The 22297-nt window shown below is 45.8% G+C and overlaps 1 protein-coding gene across 6 annotated transcripts; it reads left to right on the forward strand.

The window, feature by feature from the left end:
* The first annotated feature begins 18042 nt into the window (after window positions 1-18042).
* On the forward strand, window positions 18043-19189 carry AHSP (alpha hemoglobin stabilizing protein). Of its 6 annotated transcripts, none has more exons than XM_033218258.1 (3): window positions 18043-18334; window positions 18508-18586; window positions 18844-19189. In XM_033218258.1, the coding sequence occupies exons 2-3, from the start codon at window positions 18512-18514 to the stop codon at window positions 19075-19077; spliced, it is 309 nt and encodes a 102-aa protein (XP_033074149.1). In that variant the 5' UTR covers window positions 18043-18334; window positions 18508-18511; the 3' UTR covers window positions 19078-19189. The 6 variants fall into 6 exon arrangements, with proteins under 6 accessions (XP_033074149.1, XP_033074152.1, XP_033074150.1 ...); XM_033218261.1 differs by having other exon boundaries at window positions 18174-18400; XM_033218259.1 differs by having other exon boundaries at window positions 18175-18386.
* Window positions 19190-22297: the final 3108 nt, after the last annotated feature.

Here is a 22297-nt window from a genome sequence, read left to right on the forward strand (position 1 = left end):
AGTCCACAGCTTAGGAAACTGACCGTTGCTCTTTCTGGCCCCTGCGCTGCTTCCGAGGCCCCGGCACCGGCCCGGCCCTGTTGCTTTGTAGCATTCTGCAGCTGGGCCGCAGGCGACGTGGGCCTCCACCAGTTGTGTTGGAGACGCAGTTCGTCTACAGAAGTTTTAGCTGTGTGACTTTGGGCAAGTCAGTGGCCCTCTCTGGGCCTTAGGTGCCTTTTTTGCTGTGAGGCCGGCGACTGTATTTTTAACCCTGATTTTATCCCTAGATCTACCCAACACATAGTAGGTTCTCAAAAGATATTTATAAGTGAATGAATGCATCATGAGAAGAAATTGGACCAGATGAGGCCCTGTGAAACTGCTTGGGTTTTTGTTGTTGTTGTTCTCTTTTTTTTTCTCTCTCTCTCTTCTGAGTGTCCCTGGCCTGAACTAGAAATTATCCATCCTTCGGCCTTCTGCGAGACTGCAGGAACATCACTTTTGAAGGATGCTAAGGAATTCGAGGGATGAAAAAAATCAAAGGGATTGCAATGATGTCACAAAACAAGGAAACAAGACAGGAAGTTCTTGTGTGTTTTTGGGGAGGGAGAGTCCATGAAACTGGGGGGAGTCCAAAGAGGGAGTGTTTCTGTCCTTGAACTCACCTTTTCTTCTTTGCATTTCTCTTCTCCTTCCCATCTAGCGCAGCATATTCATTTCAAAGCATAAATTTGCCAAAAAAAGCATCCTCTTTTTATCAGAAAATAAAATATACTGGTTTCTTAGCCTGGCATTCTTGGACCCGCACAGTTTGATCCCAACGACAACTCCTTACTTGAAACTTCAGATTCTCCCAAATCGTCACCTTCCTCGTGGACTTAACCCTGGAAGGCCCTTCTACCCCACTTTGCCTTGTCTCACACTAACACAGTCTCTCTCAGACTGAGAAAAACTTGAACACTTCTTTTTTTTAAATTTCGGGTTTCAAAATACAAATGGCCTAGTCACAACATTTCTGTAACGTTGTCTTAATTCAGGTACTGGTTTGAATAGTGGACAAAAATAAAACAACCTTTGAAGACTAAGTACTCTTTAAAAACATATTTATTTAAATAGAGATAGGGCCTCCCTAGTTTCCCCAGGCTGCTGTCAAACTCCTGGCCTCAAAAGTGATCCTCGGGCTGGGCATGGTGGCTCACACCTGTAATTCCAGCACTTTGGGAGGCCGAGGCAGGTGGATCACTTGAAGTCGGGAGTTCAAGACCAGCCTGGCCAACATGGTGAAACCCCATCTCTACTAAAAATAAATACAAAAATTAGCTGGGCATGGGGCTGGTGTGCCCATAATCCCAGCTACCTGGGAGGCCGAGGCAAGAAAATTGCTTGATTTTGTCATTAAGTTCGTGTTTGTTATCTTTTTTTTTACCAATGGTTTGCCAGTTTCTTCTACAAATATCTGTTGCTACCTATTATGTGCTCATTGGGATAGTGAGCAAAAACAAACATGGGTCTTGGTCTTCTGGAACTTATATTAGGGAAGGATATTGATCAAATCATACAAATAAATGCAAAGTTGGAACTATTTCAATTGCTGTAGGGGGGTACATGCTATTTAATATGAGGGCTTTTAGAAGGAGAATTGAACTAATCAATGGAATCAAGGGAAACTTCTTTGTTTTTTTTTGAGACAGAGTCTCCCTCTGTCACCCAGGCTGGAGTGCAGTGGCGCAGTCTTGGCTCACTGCAACCTCCGCCTCCCAGGTTCAAGTGATTCACTTGCCTCACCCTCCTGAGTAGCTGGGATTACAAGCCTGCACCACCACACCCAGCTAATTTTTGTATTTTTAGTAGAGACAGAGTTTTGCCATGTTGGCCAGGCTGGTCTTGAACTCCCAGCCTCAACTCATCTGCCCACCTCGCCTCCCAAAGTGCTGGAATTACAGGCATGAGCCCCTATGCCCGGCCAAGGGAAACTTTTAACAAAGATTTAAGATGGGGTCTCTGTGTTGCCCAGGTCTCCCGCCTCCGTTTCCCAAAATGCTAGGATTATAGGCATAAGCCACTGAGGCCAGTTGGGAAACATTTTTTTTGAGGAAGCGTATATTTAGCTGATATCTAGAGTAACAGTTAACTTGATTATGATGGGAAAATAATTTTCTGGAAAGAAGGAGCAGCCTGTCCTGAGTGGGGAGGGAGCATGGTACCTAACATCCAACAAAGGCCAGTGTGGCAGAAGTCTAGAGCACGAGGGGCCATGGGGAAAGGGCTGCTAGGGAGTTAGGGGCCAAACTGCAGGACATTGTAGGCCAAGCTCTTCTTCATCCTTAGGGTTAAGATTTATTTTTTATTCTATCTATCTATCTATCTATCTAAGAATGAATGAGACAGGGTCTTCCTCTGTCACCCAGGCTGGAGTGCAATGGTACAATAGCAGCTCCACCGCAGCCTCAAACTCCTGGGCTCAAGTGATCCTCTTGCCTCAGCCTCCCAAGTAGCTGGGACTACAGGCATGCACCACCATGCCTGGCTAACTTTTAAAATTTTCTGTAGAGATGGGATCTCACTGTGTTGCCCAGGCTGGTCTCGAACTCCTGGCCTCAAGCGATCCTCCTACTTTGGCCTCCCAAAGCTCTTGAGATTAAAGAATATACTGGTATATATTGGAGGGCATTGTAGAGAGGTAGTTGAATAAATCAAATTTTTTTTTTTTTTTTTTTTTTTTTTTTTGTTGAGACGGAGTCTCTCTCTGTCGCCCAGGCTGGAGTGCAGTGGCCGGATCTCAGCTCACTGCAAGCTCCGCCTCCCGGGTTTACGCCATTCTCCTGTCTCAGCCTCCCGAGTAGCTGGGACTACAGGCGCCCGCCACCTCGCCCGGCTAGTTTTTGTATTTTTAGTAGAGACGGGGTTTCACCGTGTTAGCCAGGATGGTCTCGATCTCCTGACCTCGTGATCCACCCGTCTCGGCCTCCCAAAGTGCTGGGATTACAGGCTTGAGCCACCGCGTCCGGCCAAATCAAATTTTTTTTTAAAAGACAGGTTCTCTGTCACCCAGAGAGTGCAGTGGTGCGATCACACTACAGTCTCACTACAGCCTCAACTTCCAGGGTTTAAGCGATCCGCCTCAGCCTCCAGAGTAGCTGGCACCACAGGTGTGTGCCACCATGGCTAGCTAATTTTTGTATTTTATTTTTGTAGAGACAGGGTTTTTCTATGCTGCCTAGGCTGGTCTCAGACTCCTGGACTCAAGTGATCCGCCCACCTCAGCTTCTGAAAGTGCTGGACCTATAGGCATGAGCCACCGTGCTTGGCAGAAATTTAATGTTTAATTCTTATTTTCCATTTAGCTTATAACACTGTCAATACATTATCTTTTCAAAATAATTTTGAGTTTCCTGGTACAGTGAAAGATAGAAGGGCTACAAGCATTGTGTTATATTTGCAAGGTTAGCTTCTGTGAGTGGATAGGACTCTGGGGCAAACATCTTTGAATGAATTCCATCAGAGGGCCTTACTGTGAATGTAGGTTCTGTCCAGGATTGTAGCTGTGAGATCTTGGGCAAGTTACATATCTCTCTTTCAGTTTCTTCTTCTGAAAGACGAAATGGAAATGGTAAAATGGAAATAATACTAGTACCTACCACACAAAGTTGGAACGAGAATTAAGAGTCATGTCATGGCCAGGTGCAGTGGCTCATACCTGTAATCTCAGCACCTTGGGAGGCCAAGGTGGTCGGATCACAAGGTCAAGAGATCAAGACCATCTTGGCCAACATGGTGAAACCCCATCTCTACTAAAAGTACAAAAAATTAGCCGGGCGTGGTGGTGGGCGCCTGTAGTTCCAGCTACTCGGGAGGCTGAGGCAGGAGAATTGCTTGAACCTGGGAGGCGGAGGTTGCAATGAGCCGAGATTGCACCACTGCACTGCAGCCTGGGCAACAGAACAAGACTCTGTCGCAAAAAAAAAAAAAAAAAGGTCATGTCGTATGTGCAAAACTCTTAAAGTATTTAACACATAGTACATACTGTTTAAGTGTTGGTTCTTATTTGGAGATAATGTCAAGTGTTCAACTGTGAGGCCCTTGGCTCCATGTGAGGCAGGTGGCCTTCATGACTAGTGTCACTATATAATTTATTGTGCAAACCAGGACTTTTGAGAGGGTCATTAAAGGAAGCACTGGTAATAATTGTGTTGGGAAAACAGATCTGCAGTGGAGCTGTTTCGGGCAAACGGGAATATACGGTCACATTATTTATGAACCCACCGCAGCTCTACTGATCACTGTTGTCCACCTTGACCTCTCCCTACTCAGAGACCATGACAGCCCTGTTTGTTGTAGCATTTACTTAGCCCTTAGCCTATGCTGTCTGGAGCCAGTTTGCATTTGCTTTTGTTAGGTACCGATGTCCTGTCTTCCCAAGTGGACTGTAAGTGCTTGAGGGCAAGGACCCCATCATACACTTCCCTGTGACCCGAGTGTGCAGATAGGTGGCTTGACAAAGAGATGAGTGATAGTTTCCCTTTCTCTGGGGCTGAAAGCCACCGTCACTACTTGAGACCATCATTACAACAGTTAGTACTGTTACTACTTGAGACCTTCACTACGATAGTTACTACTGTTACTACTTGAGACCTTCACTATGATAGTACCGTTACTACTTGAGACCTTCACTATGACAGTTACGACAGTTACTACTGTACTACTGTTACTACTTGAGACCATCATTATGACAGTTACTTTTGTTACTATTTGAGACTGTCATTACAGCAGTTACTGCCATTACTCCTTGAGACCCTCATTACAAGACTGAATGAAGGGATGAAGGTAGAAAATGAAAACTTAAAGAAAAAGAAACTGTTTTAAAGGAAGGGTCCAGGGGAAGAAGAAGAGAGCTCCCTGCTTCTAGTGAGCAAAGGCAGCCCTTGAGCTTCCACAGCCCTTCGTATTTATTGGGTAGCAAGAGCAGGGAGGAGGAGGTAATGATCAGTTGGCTGCTTAACTGATAACAGGTTCATATTATTATTAACAGGCTTCAGATGTACCTAATTTGCAAGAAACACTGTGCTTGGGGCATGACTGCCCTCAGCGTTCCTTCTGGGTGGCAGATGCAGTTTGTCAGTTTGCCAACATTCTGCATTTATAAGAAACAGTTTGTTGTTTACTCATATAGCCTCCAGTGGTATACTGAGTTGATCATGACCCTCATTTTTTCGGCCTGTAACATTTCTCTACCTCATGAGGTCTCTTGAGGGCCTGCGCCTAAATCCTGTCATTTGACAGTGCAGTTGTCTCTTGTTATAGTTGGGGAATTGGTTCCCGGACCCTAGAATATACCAAAACCTGCACACACTCATCTTGCAGTTGGCTCTGCATATATGTGCCTTTTGCATCCCTCCGTTACTGTATTTGCTTTTTTTATTTTTAAGACAGAGTTTCGCTCTTGTTGCCCAGGCTGGCGAGCAGTGGCAAAATCTCGGCTCACTGCAACCTCCGCCTCCTGAGTTCAAGCGATTCTCCTACCTCAGCCTCCCAAGTAGCTGGGATTACGGGCATGTACCACCATGCCTGGCTAATTTTTGTATTTTTAGTACAGACCGAGTTTCGCCACGTTGGTCAGGCTGGTCTCAAACTCCTGACCTCACATGATCCACTCGCCTTGGCCTCCCATAGTCCTGAGATTATAGGCATGAGCCACTGCATCTGGCCTGCTGTATTTTCTTTCTTTCCTTTTCCTTTTGTTATTTAACTGAGTAAGAAACAATGTTGGTATCCTTTCTTTTCTTCTTGCTCTGTTCTCCCCTCCCTTCCTCCCTTCTTTTCCTTTCCTCCCTCCCTCCCTTCCTTCCTTTCCCCCTTCCCTTCCTTCTTCCTTTCCTTCCTCCCTCCCTCCCTTCCTCCCTCCCTTCCTCCCTTCCTCCCTTCTTCCTTTCCTCTTTCTGAAGATAGAGTTTCACTCTGTCACCCAGGCTGGGTGCAGGGGTGTGATCATGGCTCACTGCAGCCTTGACCTCCTGGGCTCAAGTGATCCTACCATCTCACCTCCTGAGTAGCTGGAATTACAGGTGCATGCTACCACTTCCAGCCATTACTATATTTTTGATCTGTATTTGGTTGAAAGAAATCTACATTATAAGTGGACCTGTCCAGTTCAAACCCATGTTTTCAAAGATCACTGGTATATCAAGCACGGGGCAGAATACTCCAAGCTCTCAGCCCCTTGACTTTCCCCTAGTTGATTTCCCCTCTTCCAATCCTGCCTCCTGCAGTCACTCTCCACACAGCTTCCAACTCCCTGGTTTACAACCTCTCAGTGGGCTGGGCACAGTGGCTCATGCCTGTAATCCCCGCACTTTGAGAGGCCAAGGTGAGTGGATCACTTGAGGTCAGGAGTTTGAGTCCAGCCTGGCCAACATGGTGAAACCCCATCTCTACTGAAAATAGAAAAATTAGCCAGGTGTGGTGGCGCTAGCCTGTAATCCCAGCTACTTGGGAGGCTGAGGCAGGAGAATCACTTGAACCTGGGGGGCAGAGGTTGCAGTGAGCCAAATTGTCCCATTGCACTCCAGCCTGGGTGACAGAACTAGACTGTCTCAAAAACAACAACACAAACACCTTACAGTGGCTTCTCATTACTTTTATGGAAGGGGATTGCAACATTCTCCTCCAAACCCTTCAATGGCTTTTCTTCCTACTTGAAGAGAAAAGCCGAACTTTTTGTCAGAGCAAACAAAGCTCTGCAGATCTGTCCCTGCCCCACCTCTCAAACCTCACCCCTGCCACTCATCCTGTCGCTTCCCCTAACGATCCTAAGATCCAGGAGCACTAATCTATTTCCAGGGCTTTGTATCAGTGCCTGGTACAAGGTAGGGTCCAAATACCTATTTGTGGAAAGAATAAATTTTTATTTTTATTTTATTTTATTTATTTTGTTTTTGAGACGGAGTCTCGCTCTGTTGCCCAGGCTGGAGTGCAGTGGCTGGATCTCGGCTCACTGCAAGCTCCGCCTCCCGGGTTCACACCATTCTCCTGCCTCAGCCTCCCGAGCAGCTGGGACTACAGGCGCCCACCACCACGCCCGGCTAGTTTTTTGTATTTTTTAGTAGAGACGGGGTTTCACCGTGTTAGCCAGGATGGTCTCGATCTCCTGACCTCGTGATCCACCCGTCTCAGCCTCCCAAAGTGCTGGGATTACAGGCTTGAGCCACCGCGCCCGGCCTAAATTTTTGTTTTTTAAAAAATAGAGATGGGCAGGCTGGGTACGGTGGCTCATGTCTGTAATCCCAGCACTCTGGGTGGTTGAGGCAGGTGGATCCCCTGAGGTTAGGAGTTCCAGACCAGCCTGCCCAATATGGTGAAACTCCGTCTCTACTAAAAATACAAAAATTAGCTAGGTGTGGTGGTGCGCACACCTGTGGTCCCAGCTACTTGGAAGGCTGAGGCAGGAGAATCACTTGACCCGGGAGGCAGAGGCTGCAGTGAGCCGAGATCACGCCACTGCACTCCAGCCTGGGTGACAGAGCAAGACTCCATCTCAGAAAAAGAAAAAAAAAAAAAAAAAAGAATATTTCAATGTCAGAATTGTTATATATATTAAAACATAAGTCTATTATGTAAAAGGAAAACTTGAGGCTCGAGGTAGGGAAAATTATTCACTGAATTAAGTGTTACTGAGTATTGAGCCAAAGAATGGCTTTAGAACATTTCTGAAGACAGAGTAAATATTACCAAATAACTTACTTATGAAAACTACTGAAGTCCATGAATTTTGTTCTCATATGAAAACCTAAGGTCATCAAGATACATTTCCTTGACCGCTCCTCCCCTGGCTTCATGAAAAAATATGGTCTTTTCATCATTCTCAGGGACTGTCACCACCCATCACAGTCTCCATTAGGTACTTTGTATGTCCAGAGTAGGTTAAAGCTCTATATTTAATACTTTTGAAAAAGAGTAAGATAATTTAATCAGCTACATCTTATACATTATCACAGGCATGAAGGAATGGTAGAAATGCTTCCACTTATCCTAGAAATGTTTCTGACTCTTGTGGAATTGATAGAACAACTAGTGGATTAATTTCCAACTTAAACTACAAAACTTTTTAAAAAACCCATTATTCCCATTTTATGGGTAAGGAGATCTTAGACAAGAAAGATAAACAAAAACAGATTTTGGGGGCCAGGCATGGTGCACTTTGGGAGGCCAAGGCAGGTGGTCAGGAGTTCGAGACCAACCTATGAAAAATACAAAAAAAATTAGCTAGGCATGTTGGTGCATGCCTGTAATCTCAGCTATGCAGGTGGGTTAGGCACAAGAACCCCTTGAACCTGGTAGGTGGAGGTTGCAGTAAGCTGAGATCATCCCTCTGCAACCTGGGTGACAAGGCCACACCCTGTCTCAAATAAAACAAAGCAAAAAAAAACCAGATTTTTGGCCTGTTGCCTCAAAAACCAACGATGACACAAATAAGCCGCACTTGGGGACTGGCTCATGTTCTTAGAACTTTGCTCCCTCTCTACAACTTAGCCCATGACCCAGCAATTATTTCCTTTCCCCACACGGCCTTGGCACTGGTCAGTTTCTGGCCCAGTGAAGCCCCCTTTCCAGATCAGAGCATTTCACCCACCTCCTGATACACTTCCTCCCCCTGCAGGTGCTCTCTCATAGATCAAAATGTAACACACCCACCAGGCGCCTCCCTGCTGCAGGGCTGTGGAACTCAGTGACTGTCAGGATGGCCATTGAGGGTGTGGAGGGAGGCGGCCAGGTCAGAGATATGGTCTTGGGATCCTGTGACCTCACCTCCCCACAGAACTGTAATTATACTTTCACCTGGGGCAGCAATGACAGTACACACTTGGGGAACTGAAAATATTTTTGAAAAACTTTGTCCCAGTTACAATTACCAAAAACAATGACAACTTCCTTGCAGCACTCCAGAGAGATGACAGTGCCTGGAGAGGCTCTACTTTTCCATGATCCTTTGAGGCAGACAGGGGCTGTCCTGGAGGGAGCAGAAAATGCGGAGTCTGAGACAGAAGGGGATGACAATGAAGCATGGTGGGTGCTGGATTCTGTGCCTCCTGGGATGTGTTTTTGTTGAAACTCTAATTTTCTGTTACTCCCCAAATTCTTTAAATGAGCAATCATTGAATTATAAATAGAGAAATGGGATCACACAAGTAACTTGAGAAGGATTTGTCAACAGATTACAGTGCCAGGAAGAAAGTGAGGTTCAATGTTGACAAAGAAAATAGAGACATCTGTGTAATTCAATGCAATTGATACTAGAGACATCTGTGTAATTCAATGCAATTGATACACACATGTAGATTGCAAATGTACGTGTGTGTGTTTGTGTGTGTGTGTGTGTCTGGAATATATGTTTTATCAAAATGTAACTCAATAGAGATAGACTCTAAACTGAACAATATTCATAGAAGAAACAAAGATATTTAATAAGGAATTTCCCCCCACACACAAGCACCAAGTTTATGTAGTTGAGAGGGAAATTCTACTGATAAAGTAATCAATAAATTAATGCTAGTTAAACTACTCAAGAGTTATAGAGAGGTAAATATTTCCTAAAATAGTTTTTAGGAAGAGTATATAAAGGTGATACCAGAACCTTGCCTAGATTTAGCCATATAGAATACTACAGACAAATAGGACATACACTTTTTCTTTTTTTTGAGGTGGAGTTTTGCTCTTGTTGCCCAGGTTGGAGTACAATGGCACGATCTTGGCTCACCGCAACCTCTGCCTCCCGGGTTCAAGTGATTATCCTGCCTCAGCCTCCCGAGTAGCTGGGATTACAGGCATGTGCCACCACACCCAGCTAATTTTATATTTTTATTAGAGATGGGGTTTATCCATGTTGGTCAGGTTGGTCTTGAACTCTCGACCTCAGGTGATCTGGCCCCCTCAGCCTCCCAAAGTGCTGGGATTATAGGCATGAACCACCATGCCTGGTGACATATACATTTAAGAGTAAAATATTAAATATTAGAAACTATTGCATCAGTATATTGATGCATGATCAATCGCCCTTTATATTATAAAAGGAAGTATGATTCAATATTAAGAAATTCATTGGCCGGGCGCGGTGGCTCAAGCCTGTAATCCCAGCATTTTGGGAGGCCGAGACGGGCGGATCACAAGGTCAGGAGATCGAGACCATCCTGGCTAACACGGTGAAACCCCGTCTCTACTAAAAATACAAAAAATTAGCCGGGCGAGGTGGCGGGCGCCTGTAGTCCCAGCTACTCGGGAGGCTGAGGCAGGAGAATGGCGCGAACCCGGGAGGCGGAGCTTGCAGTGAGCTGAGATCCGGCCACTGCACTCCAGCCAGGGCAACAGAGCGAGACTCCGTCTCAGAAAAAAAAAAAAAAAAAAAAGAAAAGAAATTCATTAATGAAATTAATCACATTAATAGAATGAATGAGAATGTCATGTGACTATGGTCATCAATGCAAAAAAATTGGCAGAATTCTACAGAAAATTATGTTTAATAAATTTAGTAAGAAATTGGTGTAAAAGATTTCTGAAAAACATGAAAATAGACTTATACAGATGAAAAATAATGACACCAAATGTTTGGGTAGGAAAGTTCAACAATATTGAGAAGTCAATAATCTATGAATAAATTTATATCTTGAGTTTGACCCAAATATAATATCATGTACTTGAGTTCTGAAGATTTAAAAAATATATTGCTATGAAAAGTAAACAAAAAAATCCATGAACAATTTGAAATGAAAAAAAAAGAGTGACTTCCCCTGTCATATATTATTAAAACATGGGGACCCAGCACGGTGGCTCACGCCTGTAATTCCAGCACTTTGGGAGGCTAAGGCAAGCGGATCACCTGAGGTCAAGAGTTTGAGACCACCCTGACCAACATGGTGAAACCCCGTCTCTACCAAAAATACAAAAACTAGCCGGGTCTTGGCGGGCACCTGTAATCCCAGCTACTCAGGAGGCTGAGGCAGGAGAATCGCTTGCACCTGGGAGGCAGAGGTTGCAGTGAGCCGAGATCACACCACTGCAATCCAGCCTGGGTGACAAAGCAAGACTCCATAGGAAAAAAAAAATTATTTTTATAAATATTTTATAAATATTTATAAATAAAATAAAATAAAGAAAACATGGGAATTAAAACAGTGTACTGTTGATTCATGAATAGAAATAGAAATGAGTGGAATACACATTTTAAAATAGAATAAAATGTGTGAAAATATTTTACAATTTTAATTACAATAAGAGAGCAGTGACAAAAATAGAAATGTCGATTTGGGGTGTCTCATTGGAGACCACAGCCCGTAAATATATAGCTGAGCCTTTGTCTCCTCACGTGTTTTGTTGCCACAGAGATAGCGTCCTTCATTCTCACAGTGTTCGTAGTAGCCAGCCATGTCCAATGAGGAGGGTTTAGGTGCACAGAACGGTCTTCTAAATACTAATCTACATCTTTTTCCACCGCAACATTTTTATCAAGTCAATTTAAAAAGTTTTGGTTGATTAAAGAAACCTTTTTAAGGCCTGGTGCAGTGGCTCATGCCTGTAATCCCAGCACTTTGGGAGGCCAAGGTGGGCGAATCTCTTGAGGTCAGGAGCTGGAGACCAGCCTGGCCAACATGGTGAAACCCCTTCTCTACTAAAAATACAAAATTAGCTGGGCGTGGTGGCAGGTGCCTGTAATCCCAGATACTTAGAAAACTGAGGCAGGAGAATTGCTTGAAGCTGGGAGGTGGAAGCTGCCATGAGCTGAGATTGCGTCCGTGCGCTCCAGCCTGAGTGACAGAGCGAGACTATGTCTCAAAACAAACAAGCAAAAACCTTTTAAGTATATAAACGTTAGTTTCAAAATTCCGGTTGGCAAAACAACTATGTTAAGTTCACAAAGTATAGGGGAAGTTCTAATGAAGTGTCAGAGCCAGAGTTACTCCCAGAGCTAGCTTCTGACTGCTGTTCTGTCCTCAGGACGCTACAGTCTTTCTAAGCTACATAGGTCACACATGGGGCTGACCTTCCAAACATGCAGTGGCCACTTTGTAAGAGAAATAGGGGACCTTCAACTCCGCTTCTCTGGTTGGAAAGAAGGTGTCTCATAGGTCCTATTTTCCATACTAGATGTTAAATACAGTCGCTATAAGAAGGTCAGTTTCAAATGATTTGCAAAGCACATTTACAAACTCTTCAACCTGGTGAGCATGCCCTTGAATACTACAAATAAGAGGGGTGGGGATTCACTTTGAAAGCAAAGCGGGTGAGGCCTTTCTTTTCAGTGACCAAACAGGGTCCCTTGTACAATTCACAGATCCAGCTGCCAGCCCAGCCTATACCTTAACTGGCTCCGGTGGGAACCCCAGCTTAGTTTGCCCCCAAGATACCCCCAAATACTCCAGCCTGGATGCTGTCTCCAGAATCCACCCTTGTGGGGTTTCCTACTGAGATCCCCCTCACCAGAGCCCAGAAAGAGCCAAGCCAAGCCAAGCTCAGTCCACAGTGGCTGCTCAACCCGGATGATCTGTCTGCTCTGCTGTCAGTTACACCACTGCTGTCTACTCTCAACCAAGTCCACAACAAGAGACGTCGGTGGCACATGCCCAATTATGCCTTTGGTAACAATCCCCCTGCATCTCACCTGTCTCCAGCTCCCCACATCCCTTGAAACTTGGTTTCCTTGATTAGGATTAGGGGTTTTCAGTGTGGCGGGGACTCCTGATAGCCCCAGAATGGCATCTATGAGGCCAAACCACGTCTGAACTGATACTCCATGTTATCTAACCTTTTCACTCTCCTCTGCTCTGCAGTGTGGGTGGAGTTCCCCAAAGCAGAAGCAGTGGTGAGAATTCCGCTGTCTCCTAGTAATCCAGGTATTTCAGAGACCCCTGCAGCCAGAGCACCATGGTCCTGAGATGAGCAGGAAGAACCCTTCCAGTGGTTGTGCTGTCCTGGGAAGCTTTAGAGAATCCAATTCCAGACCTTTGAAGTCCATACTCACTCATTCTCAAAATCAACTAGACCCAGAAACTGTGTCCAGGGGAATCCCTGCTCCCAGACCCTTCTCACGCTTCCTTCCTTCTCCCGCTTGCCAACTGCACCTGCCTGACTTACAAGAGGCATCGTCCCAGACCACCAGAATAGGGACCCTTCAACAATTCCTTCAATTCTATGCCTCCATCTGATCAGAGGATTTATTTCCAATACAATTGGAATTTCTGTTTCATAACTATTTATTAAAATTTGAAACATTCACTTTGGTAAACGGCATTTTACTAAATATGTGTCTATATATGTTATATATATATATAAATTTCCTCTTGAATATGTATGTCAGAGCTATCCATCCATGTATCTATACAGAGAGAGAGTGAGACAGAGAGACCAACAGAAAGACACAACGAATGAGAGAAGTTGCAAGTAAGTAGAATGAGACTGAACAAAATACTCACAAGCATGAAAGCATGTGAGTTATCTTAGGATCAACTTAAGTGGGGGTAGCGGAATAGAAATACAAGTTCGAGAAGTAAAAGGAGTATTGTGAAACTCCCAGCTGCTAAGGAAGAACTTGTTTGGTTTTTAAAAAAATACATAGTGGTCAGGGCCAAATCACCACTCCATTAACATTGTGTTGTACACATTCACAAGAGTGATGTGCGGTTTGTTTAAATGTGTTTGGATCCTGTCACAGTTAAAAGCCTTTGCTATGATTTAAATGTATGAGGCAAAAATAAATGTCTACAAAACTTGTGTGGGAGTGTACACAAAGATTCTTTAGAGGGATGGGATGAAAGAATTTGAAGACCATTAAAGGAAAGATTATCTGAAAGTCTAATCCCTAGCTGACATTACTTTTCCTCCTGAAACATACAGTGGGGCTGCGCAGGCCTTGTCTCCATTTGTTCTATTTACCAGTAGGAAAATAAGACTTGGTTCTCATCACAATTTTAGCAGTCATGACGTACATGCCCTCAAGGAAGTGCCACAGGATGTTTTAGGCTCCAGGAACCATTTCCGGGATGTTTCTTTCCAAAGAAAATGTTCATGTCATGAATTTTATTCCATGAACATAATTTGAACATACAGGTCTACCTTTAAATAATGGGCCACATGACCCCAGTTTTTCTAGGAGTGCAGTCTTCTGTTAGGGTAGATGTCCTTTCTACTGTGGAGAATTGCATTTTGAGATCCTATGAGTCTGAGCATGTTTGTAAGGGGCTGCCGCTGTCTATTATTAGGGTGGCCTCTTTAGCTTTGGCTCTACACCACGTGGCTTGAAGATTTTCCTTGAATTTGACCTGAGGCCCCTGACCCCACCCACATTGCTGGGGAGGAGGGGCCCGTCCTGGACTCTGGCAGCTGTAACTCCTGACCCCCAGTCTTGCTTGCAGTGGCAAAGGAGAGGCAGAAGAGGGAGGTGCACACTAAGCCACTCTGGGCATCCTTCCTGGGTGGGCTGGGTCCCCCTCAGAGCCTGCTCTCGCCTACCCAGGAGTACAGCTGATCTCGGCTGGGTCTCCCTCAGCACCCTCAGGATGCGTGGGGCAGGTATCTGCGAGTCCCCAGGAGACTCTGGTTCCTGGCCAATCTCACTGCCCCCTGCCCCAGCACTGGGACCCTTATGTGGCTGCAGGTGTGGCTGGTAGTGCCAATATCAAGGGAGCTTCTGTCTTCCCAAACTTAAATTCCCCCGCCCATAACTCATACCTTCAGCCCCCTCCATTTTCTGAGCTAAGTTCCAATCAGTGAAAACAAAGTGGGAGTCCGGGACAGGAAAGTGTCCCGGGGGTGGGGCAAAAGAGGGAAAAGGGACAAGTCTCTCCCAAATGGATCCAGAGCAAGCTCCTCCCTCCTGCTAGTAGCCACACTGCCCAGATGCTGACCTTTAGATGTGCAAGGCCCCTGTCTCCTCCCCAGCCCTGGGACACTCTGGTGGCTGCAGGTCCTGATTGCTGTGCCAGTCACAGCAGGAACAGGCCCCCAAAACGTCACATCTCCAGGAAATAAGACCAAGATTCTACCTAACCAGTTCCTCTCACCTCCCTCCCAAAACATTCACAGGGGAAACCACATAACACGAAATCTACAACCTTTTTGCCCTGACTCTAACCTGGTACCGCCACGAGCAAGTGAGGGTTTTGTGTTAACTGAGAGTGGAATTTGTGTCATCAATTCCAATCAGATTTCTGGAGGAGGCTCTTCTTTCCCTGATGGTTGAGGTCTTCGTTGCAGTCCTCTCAGTGGAAGGAGAGGCCTTTCTGGAAGTCCAAACAGTTCCCTTTTCCTCCCTTGGCTAATTTCTTGTTCAGCTGAAGCAGAGCCTGCCTCGATGAGGGAGTTTCTATTACGTCTCTTAATTTAAGAGACCTCACCAGTTGTGAATTCCTCTGTAAATCAGCAGTGCTTTATTTTTCTGTTGCAGAATGAGTTTGTGATCCTGGTTTTCTACAATTCTTTAGCAAATGTGTTTTTGTAACCTCACATTCAACCCTTCCTTCATTGACTCATCTAGCATGCTCAGAGGGAATCAGTTTCCCCTGCTATTCTCAAGACAGTGGGTTGAGGGAAGAGACTTCAGTTCTTCACATCTCACTAATGTAACCCTGAAATTCATTATAGTCCAGGGAGTTGGATTAGTTCCAACTGTGCCAGGAAATTTTGAGGAATGAACAAAATTAGAAGATTTTTCTTTTCTTTTTTTAAGAGATGGAGTCTCACTATGTTGTCCAGGCTGGTCTTGAACCCCCAGGCTCAAAAGACCCTCCCGTCTCTGCCCCTTACAGGCATGAGCCACTGTGTGTGGCTTCAATGCTAGATGTGTTCATGGCAGCATGGTCTTCTAAGGCATCTGAGGCAGCACCATCTCCTGTGAGTTTCCTGGCATGTACCAGAGGCCTTCACGAAACTTTTCCTTAATGAGCTTTGAAAGGGCATTGGAATCTTGATCTTTCCCACCTGGTAATGAATTATTTTTACAGAAATATTTAAGAAAAGTTATTTAGAAGTGAAAGGATGCAGGAGAGAGTCGGCCTGGTGTGATGTGAGAAAGACTGGACCTGGTGGTCATTGCTGGCTTTCAAGCTGGAAAGGGACCAGGAGTGAAAGAACGTGGGTTCTTCTATAGACTAGAAGAGGAAAGAAAAAGAACTCTTTTCCAGAGACTCCAAGGGGAACACAACCTAGAGGACAACTTAATTTTAGCCTAGTGAGTCTCATTTTAGATTTCTGACCTCTAAGTCTGTAAGATAATTAATTAATTAATTAATTAATTTAGAGACAAGGTCTCACTCTGTCACCCAGGCTGGAGCTCAGTGGCATGATCTTGGCTCACTGAAGCCTCTGCCTCCTGGGTTCAAGCGATTCTCCTGCCTCAGCCTCCCAAGTAGCTGGGATTACAGGTGCATGCCACCATGTCTGGCTAATTTTTGTATTTTTAGTAGAGATGGGGTTTCGTCATGTTGGCTAGGATGGTCTCGAACTCCTGACCTCAAGTGATCCGCCTGCCTTGACCTCCCAAAGTGCTGGGATCACAGATGTGAGCCACTGCGTTTGGCCGGTAACACATACTTTCCACCCTATATAAATGAAAACATGTTCACATGGAAACCTGTACACAAATGTTTATAGCAACTCTATTCACATTTGCCCCAAAGTGCAAACAATCTAGATGTCCTTCTGTGGCTGAATGAACAAACTACAGTGCATCCATACAATGCACTGTGTGCACTGACACTTGCAACAACTTGGATGGAGCTCAAGAACATCATGCTGACCAAAAAACGCCAGCCTCAAAGGTTACAGACTGTATGATTCCATTTATATAACATCCTGAAAAAGACTTAACTGTAGTGATGAACAGATAAGTGGTTGCCAGAAGTTATGGGTGAGGGGAGGGGTGGCTACAAAAGAGTAAAATGAAGGAGTGGTTTTTGGGTGATGGAAACATTCTGTATCTTAACCGTGGTTGTAGGCTGGATGCAGTGGCTCACACCTGTAATCCCAGCACTTTGGGAGGTGGGTGGATCACTTGAGGTCAAGAGTTCGAGACTAGCCTGGCCAATATGGTGAAACCCCATCTCTACTAAAATACAAAAATTAGCTAGGCGTGGTAGTGCACGCCTGTAATCCCAGCTACTTGGGAGGCTGAGGCAGAAGAATCGCCTGAACCTGGGAGGTAAAGTTTGCAGTGAGCCGAGATCGCGTCACTGCACTCCAGCCTGGGCCACAGAGGGAGACTCCCTCTCAAAAAAAAAATAATAATAATAAATTGTACACCAAAAGAAAGTCAGTTTTGCTGTATATTGATTTTAAAATGCTACAACCAAAAAGGCAAATCAACAAAGCTTTATGAGTGTATAGGTACCTATGAATGTTGGGTTTTGAATGGAAAAAAAAAGTGACAGGAAATATACCATGTTTAATGCTGGTTACTTTGGAGGGGGCAAAAATGATTTTTTTCAGTGTATGTTTTTGTGTTTTAATTATTTAAATTAGTATATAGTGATTTTGAAATTTGAGAAACATCTACTGAAAATGGAAAATACCAGGAAAAATATTTAAAAAGAAGAAAAAGAGTATTTCTGCTTTATTGGGTACCTGTTGATGGGGTAGTGAACAAGACAAATGCATCTCCTTTGTCTTGTTGGAGTGCTGTGGCGTGATCTTGGCTCACTGCAACCTTTGCCTCCTAGGTTCAAGCGATTCTCGTGCCTCAGACTCACAAGCAGCTGAAACTACAGGCACTCACCACCATGCTCGGCTATTCATCTCCATTCTTGTGGAGCGCAGCATGGTGGAGTTCGGTCTACATGCTTACAGATGGCTTATCTGCAAAATGTGTCTAAAAAGAAATTTTATAGGATAAATATTTTATACATGTTTGAAACAGTGCTTGGCGCAAATGAATAGATGTAATGCAAGCTGCTATTAATACATCATCTCTGAATTGGGAGAATAATTGCCATCACATCGTTGTGATTACACAAAAGCCTCCGTCATGTAATAGGGCTTAGTAAATGTCAATTTCCATAGCATTTCAAGCCTGGATACTAAATATGGGGCAAACGGCAACGACATGTCCCTGGTTTGACTTTTGCATTCTTGGTTTCCTGGGTTTCTTCATTTATCTTTTTTTTTTTTTGGCCTTGTTATCTTTCTACCTTCAGGGAAGCCTCTCCCTTCTTCTCCTCCCCAGAATGACCTATCACCCTCCTTCAGGACCTAGATGCAGGGCGTTTCTATCTTAGGCTGACATTTGACTCATTGCCTACATCTATAGCTTGACACAGAGCAATTCACGCACCCTCAAGAGTGTGGGTGAGACATATACACCCTGTTAGACCTGAAGGTGAGCCCAACCTGGGAAAATTGTGACCTCAGAGCAGAGCAGGATGTGAAAGGTTTTGGAAAGGAGGTGGCCCTGCAGGGCAGGAGGAATTTTTAAGGGGTGGGAGCAGATTGGGGGAAATACCCAGTGAGGAGGGAAACGGATATGTAAATTCTACCCTTTTCTCTACCCAGGCAGATGGCTCTTCTTAAGGCCAATAAGGATCTCATTTCTGCAGGACGGCAGGAGTTCAGTGTTCTGCTGAATCAGCAGGTGAGTTCAGGCTTTCCTTTCAAAGGACTGGCCTGGAGACTGGGGGGTGCTGGGGAAGTGGAGGATGAGGGCAGAAAACAGAGGATAACTGGAGCTAATGAAGTAATGGTGGAGTTGATGGAAACAATGAGAGACACCGGATACAATGCAGAGGAAGGAGGATGTGAGAGCTGGTGCTGTGGCACTATTCTGGGTATTCCTGAATCCCACTGCTGACCACATTCTCCCTTGCCAACTGCCTCTCCGCAACCCCCCAGGTCTTCAATGATCCTCTCATCTCTGAAGAAGATATGGTGACTGTGGTGGAGGACTGGATGAACTTCTACATCAACTATTACAGGCAGCAGGTGACAGGGGAGCCCCAAGAACGAGACAGGGCTCTGCAGGAGCTTCGGCAAGAGCTGAACACTCTGGCCAACCCTTTCCTAGCCAAGTACAGGGACTTCCTGAAGTCTCATGAGCCCCTGAGTCACCCACCGCCCTCCTCCTAGCCCAGGGACCCAGCCCCTCCTCTCTGAGAAACTCTGACCTTCATGTCCTTAGGCAGTGCTCCCGCCACTCTACACTGACACCTCAATAAAGATCAGTGCTGGTTTTATTGGACTTCCTGGGTTCTCTTTCATGGTCTGACCTGACATGTGGAGGCAGTCGGTCCCTTTCCTTCCGCCCTCCTTCTTAGATATGCTCTTGGAAGCTTATTTCCTTACAGCAGAGGTTAGCAGCCTTGAGTGAACACGGGGCAGCGATTCTAAACTAAAACAGGATGAATGAAGGCCAGGAAGGCAGGACTAGAGAGAGTGCGGAGGCGCGGGGGAGGGGGTGGCAGAAACAAGAAAGGGGGATAGAAGCCCTCCAGACGTTGTCCTGTGACCTGCTTGTCGAGGAGGAAACTGCTGGAAGTCTCCCAGTCTTGTTCATCCTGCGCCGGGTCCACCGCCTCGACTTTTCAATCCCGTGTCCTTAGCTCCAGCTCAAACAACATTCTATAATCTTCGGACTCTGACTACCGCAGAATACCTCCCCGGAGCCCCGAGCATCGTAGGAATTTAGAGTTGTAAGGGATTTTGAGAACCCTTCAGCGCGCCACTTATGTTTCAAGCCGGGGAGCCCCTTCCCTTTGGCTCCAACATCCCTGGGAGCAGATGCCAGGATTGGGAAGCAAAGGAGCCCGCCTTTCCCCCCGCCCCAAGTTTCTCAGGTCAATTCCCGGTCTAGGCTCCCTTTCTCCCAGACCTCCAGACTCGAAGCCTCTTTATTTTAGGGCTCTGGGCGGAACCAGGGCCGGGCCAGATTCAAGACCGTTTTAAAAACGAAATGAAGCTGTTAGACCCGCGTCGCAGTCTCCAGGAAAAGCCTCGAGGCGCAGAGGGGAGGGAGCTCAGGAAGGGTGCGCGGTGCGGGGGCGCGAGGGGGGAGGGGAGAGGGTTCCCCGGAGGGAGGGGGTTCCCGGGGTGCGAGGAGGGATGCCGGGGCGGGGCGGGGCTGGGCGGGGGTTGGGGGTACCCGGCGAGGGAGCGGGGGCGCGGCTAGGAGGCGCCGCACACCAATCAGAGGCGGCTCAGGGTGCGCGCGGGGAGCTGGAAGGCGCCGCCCTGGACCTTTTCCGTGTTCTCTCTAACGTGGGAAAAGTTTGGGGCCCAGAGGGATTGCTCCTAGTGTCAACCTCCAGCAAGTTTTCCTCTGGGACTTGTGAACCGACTGTTGTTTTTGGGTCTCTGCAGCCTGGATCAGGGTGGAAAGGGAACCAGCTCAGTGTCCCCAGCGGTGCTTCCAACCCTAGGGTGTGGTCGGCCCTAGACCCAGCTTGGGGGAGTGGCGCCTCCCAGGGAAGCAGGCGGCGAACACCTCTGGGATGGGGTCGGTGGTCCAGGCAGAGGCTGGGGCCTTCTCCACGGCACCCCTCAGGAAATCTCAGTCCATGAATGGGGACCGGGCCCGCTCAGGCCGCAGTAGTCGGCAGCCTCACCTTTGCAAGAGAAACCTGGCCTGGTGTGCGTGGGTGGAAGACGGTGACTGGGGGACGCTAGGAGAGCACACAGCACAACGCTCCGGTGTCTTATGCAGAATGGCGAAGTGTTTGCATGTAACCCATGCACATCCTCTCGTGTACTTCACATCATGGCTGAATTACTTATAATACCGACTGCAACGTCAATGCTATGTAAATAGTTGTTACATTGTATTATTTAGGGAGTAAGGACAATTAGAAAAAAGCCTGTTCGGTACAGAGGCAACCATCCATTTTTCTCCCCAAATATTTACCATCCTTGGTTGGTTGGATCCACACATGCGGAACCCACAGATACTGTATTTGTCTTTCAGCTTAGCTGAAAAGAATGTCAGAAGCCACTTTGGCTCAATTCATGAAGCGGAACTTTCCATACCTTTATAACTATCCAGCTATGGGAGCTGCTGAGCTAACCACTTCTCAGGTGCTCAAAGGAAAATGACCAATTACAGGTATAAGGTAGAAAAGATTATCACTGGGAAGTTCCAGCATTGAAACTCCATTCCGACCATTCCATAAGCTTGTGCAATTGAGAAGCTGCAAAAAATATTTTTAAGACAGAAAAATCTGTTACCTGCACTTTCTACTCTCACATTGCTATCAACGAAGTGACTGGTTGTAAATCTACAAGAAGTAAAATTGAGAATATTTTGATTTTTCAGAGATGGTGATCTGAACCTGATGGTTCATAATAATAAAAATAAAATTACTAATGCAGTGAGTGCCCCAAATCCATTACTGTTCCTGAAGGAAAATAAATTAGAATTAGCAAGAATAACCTTCCTTTGCTGTGATAGCAGTATCTGAATTAATACTAGAAATAATATTGTAAATAAATGGTAAAACATTATGGCCATAACCCTGCCCTTATCCTGACACTGATATTGAACCTGACCTAGAGCTGTCCCTGAACTTGGGCCTCACCTGTGGCCTCACCTTGCTCCTGATCGTAATGGACACCTTGCCCTCACAATGACTCTGATTCTGACACTGACATTGCCTCTCATTCTTGTGGGGAAAAGAAAGAGAGATCAGCCTGTTACTGTGTCTATATAGAAAGAAGTAGACATAAGAAACTCCATTTTGTTCTGTATTTGAGATGCTGTTAATCTGTGACCCTACCCCCAACCTTGTCCTTGCAAGAGACATGTGCTGTGGTGACTCAAGGCTTAATGGATATTGGGCTGTGCAGGATGTGTCTTTGTTAAACAAGTACCAGCTTGCTGGTTAAAAATCTTGCCCGTCCCTGGGCAATGGAACATCTCGGTGTAAAACCCATTGTGTGCTTTGTTTACTGAGCAAGGAGAAAACCTCCTTTAGGAATAAGGTGGGACTTGCTGGAGCAATGCTGCTAAAAGGTTTATGGAGATGTTTGCATATGCATCTCAAGACACAGCATTTTCCTTTAAACTTATTCATGTTACAGGGATTTTTGTTCATATGTCTTACTGCTGATTTCCTCCCTACAATGATCCTATTGTCCAGCCACTCCCTTATATTTAAGATGGTAAAGATAATTATCAATAAATACTAAGGGAACTCAGAGACCGGTGCAGGCGTGGGTCCTCTGTAAGCTGAGCGCCGGTCCCCTGGACCCTGCTTTTCTTTCTCTATACTTTGTCTCTGTGTCTTATTTCTTTTCTCAAGTCTCTCGTTCCACCTAACGAGAAACACCCACAGGTGTGGAGGGGCAGGCCACCCCT

This window comes from Trachypithecus francoisi, unplaced genomic scaffold (assembly GCF_009764315.1).
Source record: "Trachypithecus francoisi isolate TF-2019V2 unplaced genomic scaffold, Tfra_2.0 Lachesis_group10, whole genome shotgun sequence".
Lineage (NCBI taxonomy): Eukaryota > Metazoa > Chordata > Mammalia > Primates > Cercopithecidae > Trachypithecus > Trachypithecus francoisi.

Excerpts from the sequence above, each read along its gene's own strand:
- AHSP (XM_033218258.1), top strand. The coding sequence starts at position 18,512 with ATGGCTCTTCTTAAGGCCAATAAGGATCTCATTTCTGCAGGACGGCAG. Across the intron at positions 18,587-18,843 it reads GTGTTCTGCTGAATCAGCAG|GTCTTCAATGATCCTCTCAT; the intron begins GTGAGTTCAGGC and ends GCAACCCCCCAG.